Below are 8,630 nucleotides of genomic sequence, written 5' to 3' on the forward strand. Positions count from 1 at the left end.
CAGGGCCTGCCCACCCTCCCAGCCAGCAATTCCTTCCCAATATCCCATCTGACCCTACTCTGTTTCAGTTTAAAGCCAAAACACGACAGCCTTCACTACAAATCCAGGCACACTGGGCAGCCACAGAAACAAATGACAATAGTGCCAATGTCAGGTATGTAATGATTTAATTCTAATTTCTGAGGTCTCTTTCTAAGACTAAAAACTCATTTTAGAAACACATCTTTAACCTGAGCCAAGTCTTGCAAATCTGTCTGAGCTCTTGCAGCTACCTGATCCATTTTATTGTCCTTTAGAAATTACTATTTGAAGCAATTTTGACATCCCAAGCCCCATTTTCTCCCTGCACTTCAGAGGATTATTTAATATCCAAAGCATTGAGGGAAAATGTTGACAAATAAATAAGTAAGTAAATAAATAAATAAATAAACCTTAGACACTGCTTGGCAAAGTCATGTTCTGCACTTCTAGGGTTGTGAAGGTAATGACACAGCAAAGAATAGAAATGAGGCAAAAAGTCTTAGAAAAAGGTGAGACCAACCTGCTCTGGGTATGTTTGCAGAAAATGGAAAACATTTCTGCTAAAAACCCCCACAGAATTAAATGTAAAATAAACTGGTCTCTTTCTAAGACTATAAAAATAAAACAAGCAAGCAAAGACGGATTGAAACATTTCTGCTTGAGATCTAGTGGCAGTTCAGTCTCTCCTGTGAAAATCAAAGATTAGCTGGCTCAGGACTGGCTTCCTCAAGGGCCAGAACACTTGGTCACAGAAAAAGAGGGATTATTTTATTCAAAACAGTGGCCCAATTCCTCCTCCAGCCTCTCCTCCCAGGGCCCTGCTCTGGACCCTCTCCAGTCTGTCCACATCTTCGTTGTGCTGTGGGGACCAGAACTGGGCAGGGTATTCCTGACAAGTACCAGCAGTAGGGGGTGATTCTCTATCTCTGTTGGTAACATCACAGAAGGAGAAAATGAATGGTTTTGAGAAAGACTGAATATTTGTTTTTAAGATCAGACAAGACTTAGCAGCCTGCAGATTATCTTTGACAGAGATAAATCAAACAAACTGCAAAGTAAACATTCTGTGTTCTTACATAACTTGCACCTAATGCACAGGATTAGAAATTCGAGGAGGTAAAATTCCTCCTCCCAACCAGAAAGGTTAAATCCCAGAGTTATTACATACCAAGGCATGTGGCAGTGATTTGCTTTGAAGAAAATAACCTCCTGCATGCAGACACTTCAAGGCAGCAGCTATTACCAGTAAGACACACACAGCACTTGCCACTGAAGCTACATGATAACCTGGGGAGGAAAAACAATAAATAAACACAAGTGCATGAAGGGCACCATGACCACATTTCATCCTCCACATTCACAACAGCTGTGGAGAATTAATTTTGGTTAGAAGGGACCTCTGAAAGTCAAAGTCAAAACAAGACCAAACCTCAGATTAGATTCAGGAATTAAAAAAGAAATGACACCATCTTTGATCATTTTGCAGTGAGTGGAGGTTTGTGGGGCTCACAGGACTGCCAAGAGATTTGTTGCCCCAGGGTGGGTGGGGTTTTATATTCCACTTCCAAATCCTCACAGGGTTAATCTTTTGGAAGGTCCTTTCTCTCTGACACTGAGGTCCCACCTCTGCTGGCTGGGACAGGGACAGGAGCCAGGGAAGGGCTGGAGCTGTGCCAGGGCAGGCTCAGGTTGGAGCTCAGCACAAGGTTCTTCCCCCAGAGGGTGGTTGGCACTGCCCAGGCTCCCCAGGGCAGTGGGCACGGCCCCAAGGCTGCCAGAGCTCCAGGAGCCTTTGGGCAACGCTCTGAGGGACAGGGGGGAGTGTTGGGGTGTCCTGGGGCAGGGACTGGGGTGGCACTGGGTGATCCTCGGGGGTCCCTCCAAGCTGAGGATATTCCAGGATTCTGTATCACCTATCATTTTTCAGGACTGAGTTGTAAATCTCCCCACACCATCCATCCAGACAACCCCTGCCAGCACAGTTACCTGGTCGAGCCATCGAGTCTGAAGGGACACATTTCCAGGGCGAGGGGATGGAATTTTTGTTCAGGGATGCAGTGACCTCAACAGACACACAGTAATTCCGACTTGGATACAATTCCTCAATGACAGTACTAAAAACTTCTTCAGTGGTTTTCTCCCGTGGCATCTGCCAATGAAAGTCGATGTTTTAAAGTCAGTTTGGCCTAAAAAGAGATCCCTGGTCACCCTCCCAGACCTCCCAGACCATGCTGGCCACTCTCTTTCTTCTAAGAAGACACATTTCTATGTTTTCTTTTGCTTCCACTCCCATATTTGCATTGGGGACCTGCTCACCATTTTTTGCTTTCTTTGTTTCTCCCCTAAAGCACAAATAAACCCCAAAGTTCTTTACCTTATGCTGTCCACCTTGTGATTTCAGTGTTATTACATAATCAAGCTCTTCATAGATATCAATTAAAGAGAGCAGCTTTCCCTTTTCTCTGTAGTGAGAGGGTGGCAGCTTTATGGTGACATTGATGCAGTTTAGACAAGGAGTGATATTAACTTCTGGTGGTCCCAGGGATGCTATGGAAAAACAAGAAAGGGCAAAAATGATGGAAAAACTATACATTATATATTCAGTACCAACTGTATTTTGGTGATGGACATGGAGCTGACTAAGATTCCAGAGTATGCCACTGCTGGAATTCCACAAGGCCTTGGAACATTTAACTCCCAGAGTCAAATTATAATTTCCCACAGGACTAGATTTTAAACCCAGAAAGGACTAGAGGGGAGGGAAGAAGCAGAAAGGGGTCAGAGGTTTTGCTTCAGCTTCACAGAGATCTGACCTTTGTATCTACCTGAGAGAAAAGCTGAGGTTCATGCACTGAATAGAATCCCAGATGGTTTGGGTTGGGAGGGACCTTAAAGGTTGGATGGACCCAGTGCCACCCCCTGCCATGGGCAGGGACACCTTCCACCAGCCCAGGGTGCTCCAAGCCCCGTCCAACCTGGCCTGGGACACTTCCAGGGATCCAGGGGCAGCCACAGCTTCTCTGCCCAACCTGTGCCAGGGCCTGCCCACCCTCCCAGGGAAGAATTTATTCCTAGTATCCCATCTAACCCTGCCCTCCTCCAGCCTAAGGCCATTCCCCTTGTCCAATCCTTTCTACCAAACCCAGTGCTGAGGGGCTCCAGGTCTCCTCCTCAGGGATGTTCTCAACCCCCTCAGTTCCAGTTGTGCCCATTCTCCTCATCCCCTCCAATCTGCCCACATTTCCGAGCCTGAAGTGGCCACAGCAGCTGCCTCTGGGCTGAATTCAGGGGGAACGTGACCTGTTTCTCCTCCATGATCCTCCAACCTTTATATAACTATTCCAAGACATAAAACCAATTTGTTTTTATTTTTAAGTTATGTATCTTTTGCACTTCAGAGATTTTTACTTTGTGTTTGGCAATACTTGACACAATGCTATTTCCTTTATATTTACATTTATGTATTTTATTTCAAAACCAGATTTTTAATTTCGAGTCCGTTTATCAGAACTAGTATCAGCACTAATTTTGAAAAAAATTAGGTCTGTAAGTGACTTATATAATATACAAATAGCCACTGATCCACTTAGTTTGGAGTCTCACTGCAAGGGCAGAATATAATTTATAAATCAGCTGTTGAGAAAAACCTCTAAAATGAGCTATGCAGACAGAGAACTTACTCTGACTCAATGGTGCAAAATGCAGCATGGAAGAATTGAACACCTCAGGTCCTTCGATGCTCTGAACAAACACATAGTAGTCAGAGGACCTGTGTTTGAAATCCTCTGTCAGGTCACAGGAGAGCTGAGCAGTGCCTGAGCACTGCCTGGCAGTTGTCCAGTTCGAGTTCCTGTCAAAAAGGACAAAACAATCTGAATTCTGACACAGGAAAGCACAGGAGTGGGGGGGAAAGCATTTCTCAGTGAAAAAGCAAGAAAACCTCAGCCTTACTACTTTCACAGAATCCCAAAATCCCTGAGGCTGGAAAAGCCCTCCCAGCCCATGGATCCCCCTGTGCCCCATCCCCACCTTGTCCCCAGCCCAGAGCACTGAGTGCCACGGCCAGGCCTGCCTTGGGCACCTCCAGGGCTGGGCACTCCACCACCTGCCTCCTATTTGAGTCACTAAACAGCAAAAGCTGAATTTGTGCCTTATTTTCTAGACTTGCCCGTGGTGTCTGTACAGCACGCTGTAGGATGTTGGCACAGCTGGGTCATTCCTGGCCTGCCAGGACAGAATGTGCTGGAAATTGCGCGACTTCATCTGCAGGTTGTAGGGAGGCCCTCCCAGAATTCTTTCTAGAAAAGAAAAAACGACACAAACAAACCAACAAACAACACACCAAAATGATGGCAAGCAAGTGTGAGACTGCAACAATTCTACTAAACAAACCCAATCAGAGCAGCTCAGTATGTGCCCCCAGAGCAATAAAGCACCCAGAGGACAGAGTTCAGCACAACAGACACAGCAGTGCAAGGGACGCTGCTCCTGGGCTACATTTCTATCAAGTTCCTCCTTCAAAAAGCATGATGTTTTAAAATGGAGCTCGGTGAGGGTGTGCAAGCTATGAAATGTGTTAGGAAAAGCACTTGAAAGATGATAAAAACTCTTACCAGGCGAGCTGCAAACAGCTGCAGACAGAAAGCTGAGGCACGCTGGAAATTGAAACCTGGAGTTAATGCACTTGTGTGTCTGCAGGATGTCACTAACTACTGCCAGTGCTCACTGCAACACACCCAGTGTTCCCTCAGTGGCACTGTTACCTTCTTTCACATCTTCCTCCTACTTTCCTCCACACTTCCCTCCTGCAGAGCCTGGGAGAACTGATCCCTGTCATTAATGCAGGGCTCCAAGGAGCTGTCCTTGGATCACTCCACTGTGTTCAGGCCTGTGCTGATCCCTCCAGGTGGGCTTCAAAACTCGGGGTGAACCAACACACCCAAGATGTTCCTGTCAAATACTGTCTCAGAGGGCTCTGACTGTACCCCAGGTCCCTCACTCTGTCTGATAAACACCACTTCGAGTCATGACAGGGATTTTAGAGCTGAGCTGGGAAGAGATTCTGTAACTGCTGGAATCACCCCCATGGATTGGAGAATCACAGGATGGTTTGGGTTGGAAGGGCCTTAAAGCCCATCCGGTGCCACCCCTGCCCTGGGCAGGGACACCTTCCACCAGCCCAGGGTGCTCCAAGCCCCGTCCAACCTGGCCTGGGACACTTCCAGGGATCCAGGGGCAGCCACAGCTTCTCTGGGCAATCCTGATATTCCAGAGGCTTCTTCATCCTCCTGCATAAGCTTCCTAAGAGACTGCTCATTCCCCCAGGGTCTCACTGTATCCAGCTTTTTTCCTTGACAACCCAGTCTTTGATCATTCCTGTCTTTTCAATGTGGTGCTTTCAAACACTCTGGAAATTATTGTTCTGTTTGACCTTTCTAGTTTTTCTTTTCCTCAAGCTCCTCCAGCCTCCCTTTGCTTGCTGAGTGCAGCCAATCAAAACTTCCTGTCTCCATTTTAAGGCATTTTGTGGTGATTCCTCTGACTCATGAGATGCCAACTCCCACACTCAGTTGACCAAAGAAGTTACTACTATAATTTCAAACACGTTTTTTCTCATGCTTTAGATGAATTCCATGGACAAATCGGCCAAGTTACTTCATTATCTTCCCTAAAACTCTCTTATCTTGACCTGACCTATTAACAAGATGTACCACGGTAAGAACGACTGTGAAAAGAGAACAGAACTCTGGGACATACATTAAAAAATAAAACCATTTATGGAGACCCACAAATAATGGTTAGGACAGGACTATCACACAGTGGTTGAGGTCGGAAGGGATCCCTGGATTCAGCTCCTGAGTTTGTGAAACACAGAACCAGAACACAAATTCCTGGTGGAGGGGATTGGGAGGAGTTGTGTGTCAGTGGGAACCCACGTGCTGGGAGGATTTCCTTGGGGATTAATGCACCTATGTCATGATCTTTGGTTACTTTTTGCAGAGAGAACTGGAAGAGGAAAGCAAGCATTTCCTACTGGATTCATTTAAGAGATCTCTGCACAGATTCTCTGTGGCCACAGAGAAGTGCCTTAAGAACTGCCCTTTCCTGAGTGATGGCTCACCCAGAACACACAAATCCACCTGGGCCACCTGCTGAAATCACTTGGGAAGGACACTCAGCCAGGTGTCTGTGATCAGTGTGTCTCACCAATCAGGCTGTGCCCCCAGCAGCCCTTCTGAAATGAGATGTAAAGACATCAAGCAGCAAACTTGAGTTGCACATGCAGGAAATTTATATTCCCACAGGGCAGGAAACTCGTCTCTGCAGTTTCGTTTTGCCATTCAAACCACAGATATCCTCTTTCTCGCCCTTGCAATTGTTCATCAACGTTAAGACTGAACAGTAACATCCCCTTAGAGAACTGCAGTTAGAAGAAGAATAATTGATTTCTTTCCAGGTAGTAACAGATCACCTACATGTGAAAAAGCATCCAGTGGGGATGACTAACAAAGCAAAGTTTTAACTGTTAGTATTCTTTAGCTGCCACAAGCTCAGATCTGTAATCATCAGTGCCAGCTGCCTTGCCGGTGTAGTTCCTGCTGACAAAAACGTTTCTCTGTTCTGTCCATATTTAATGTTTCAATGCCTCTTCCCACCGACATCAAATCCCGTCCAGCTGGAGTTCAAACGGCCTCTGAACTTTGTTTCAACAAACATGTTCAGCACAGAAAGTTGAACAGTTGCAAAACTGTTTATGTTACACTGTTACATAAGAGACACGGATAAGAAAACGCCCCTTCCACCAAATAACTGAGAAAAACCAAGACTGGGGAAATGGAGACGGTTTGTGAACTGAGGGGGGAATCTTCTTTCCCATCCTGGAGTTTTTAGTCATCCCTGGAAGTGTCCCAGGCCAGGTTGGACGGGGCTTGGAGCAGCCTGTGCTGGTGGAAGGTGTCCCTGCCCATGGCAGGGGTGGTACTGGATGGGCTTTGAGGTCCCTCCCAGCCAAAACCAGTCCGGGATTCTGCGATGATGATCTCACTAGTTTTACACAATTAAATGATTCTAAGAAGCCACCTTCTCACCACAACTACAGCTCAGGCAAACTATGTTTTACCTGCTAAAATGCTAATCCAGAAACCAAGGAGTGCTGAAAAAATTAAGGAAGGAGTGAAACCCAACGTGTCCAACTATTCCCTGGACCTTCAGAGAGGCTGCACCACGGAATGGTTTGGGTTAGGGTTCAGGTACTCACCAAGCTGATAGAAAGGCATTGGCACATCCATCAGGGTTCCCATGGATGTTAACAAACAGCCCCTCCTGCTTGGCAAACAAACATTTTGCTTCTGTACCTACAAATACATGAGAAAAAAAAATCACATTCAGCAACTCATCCTAGTAAATCATCCCAGTAAAGTAATAAATAAACCAACACCTATATACAGTTATTTTAACCTCTCCAGTGTCTGGGAGAGGACAGTGGTACTGAAAGAGTTACAGCTTTGGGGGAGGACCACCATCCTTAAAATTTTATGACAATTTTAGTCAATTTTATGGCAAGAGCACTTCCTTTTTTTAACATGAAAAGGGCTCTTACCACTTCAGATAAAGACAGAAACCACTGTATGATTATTTGTATTAATTCTGCATTAAGAGAACATCTGGAAATTTTATGCCACTCACTCCAACTTTGTAAATACAATGAAGATAAACACTGCTTGACTTTGTTTGAAACAATACATGAACTCATCACTTGCAAAAAGTGTTCCCAGAAAGAGAGTAGATGAGGAAAGAAAAATTAATTATAAAGAAGTTAGGAATTTATATTACAATTCTTAATGCATAAGACCTATTAAAATATTCCTCCTCTTCAATATTATTATTCTACTCTATTTAATATCCTCAGGGTATTAATATTCACAGGATCTGGTTTTGAATTAGCTGGGCAAGGGTACAACTATTTCTAAAGAATCCCCTCCCCAAGTTTAACAAAAATAAATTGCTTTTTATTTAGAATTTTTTGAAAATACAACTGAAATTATTTTCTCTGCAAAACAAACATCTTAAAATTGAAAATCATGACAGAGCATATTATGGTCAAACTTATGTTTACACACCCATATATTAACACAGTATATAATCCACCTGTTAAAATAAAATGAATTAAAAGAACCCCTTATCTGAGCAGTCAATCTTCCTGTGCTCCAAGTTCTGGCCCAGCTGGAGGAATTCTCTGGCTGAACGTTGGGAACTTGCACCTGTACAACTGACAATCTTAATTCCACAGACAAAGAGAACGTTCTTGTCCTTCACTTTGGTTCCTTTCATTAATTCATTCAAGCATGAGAAGCATTTAAACAACAGCTGCACCTGCAGGGTGGGATTTTCCAGGTGGTTCACAATTCTCCCATGAGGAGAAAGCCTTGAGGACCTTGAATTCATTTAACAAGTTATTTCCTTTATGTGTTAATCCCTGCAATTAATCCAGGCCACGTTCCAAGCACTCCAGGAGCGGGGTTGGATTTACATACCTTGGATCCTCGCTGGCCATGCTGTCAGGAATAACAACTATCCCACTCTTGGAATCTCAAGTGGCTCCTGGAGGG

The 8,630-nt window shown here is 44.8% G+C and overlaps 1 protein-coding gene across 4 annotated transcripts in view; it reads right to left on the reverse strand.

The window, feature by feature from the left end:
- IFNAR2 (interferon alpha and beta receptor subunit 2) overlaps positions 1-8,630 on the reverse strand; it is an 11,590-nt gene that overhangs the window by 2,456 nt on the left and 504 nt on the right. Inside the window, exons 1-8 of one of the 4 annotated variants that reach the window (XM_027909056.1) lie at positions 8,556-8,609; positions 7,280-7,376; positions 4,635-4,676; positions 4,190-4,319; positions 3,702-3,871; positions 2,396-2,568; positions 2,008-2,170; positions 1,190-1,308 (exon numbers count right to left, since the gene is read on the reverse strand). In XM_027909056.1, the coding sequence (XP_027764857.1) occupies positions 1,190-1,308; positions 2,008-2,170; positions 2,396-2,568; positions 3,702-3,871; positions 4,190-4,319; positions 4,635-4,676; positions 7,280-7,322 (840 nt within the window). In that variant the 5' untranslated portion in view covers positions 7,323-7,376; positions 8,556-8,609. Of the gene's footprint in view, positions 1-1,189; positions 1,309-2,007; positions 2,171-2,395; positions 2,569-3,701; positions 3,872-4,189; positions 4,320-4,634; positions 4,677-7,279; positions 7,377-8,555; positions 8,610-8,630 lie in introns of those variants that run through there. The other 3 variants (XM_027909055.1, XM_027909058.1, XM_027909057.1) reach the window with 3 other exon arrangements.

This window comes from Empidonax traillii, unplaced genomic scaffold (assembly GCF_003031625.1).
Source record: "Empidonax traillii isolate 1590-97213 ecotype Southwest subspecies unplaced genomic scaffold, ASM303162v1 scaffold1935:size48431, whole genome shotgun sequence".
Taxonomy (NCBI): domain Eukaryota; kingdom Metazoa; phylum Chordata; class Aves; order Passeriformes; family Tyrannidae; genus Empidonax; species Empidonax traillii.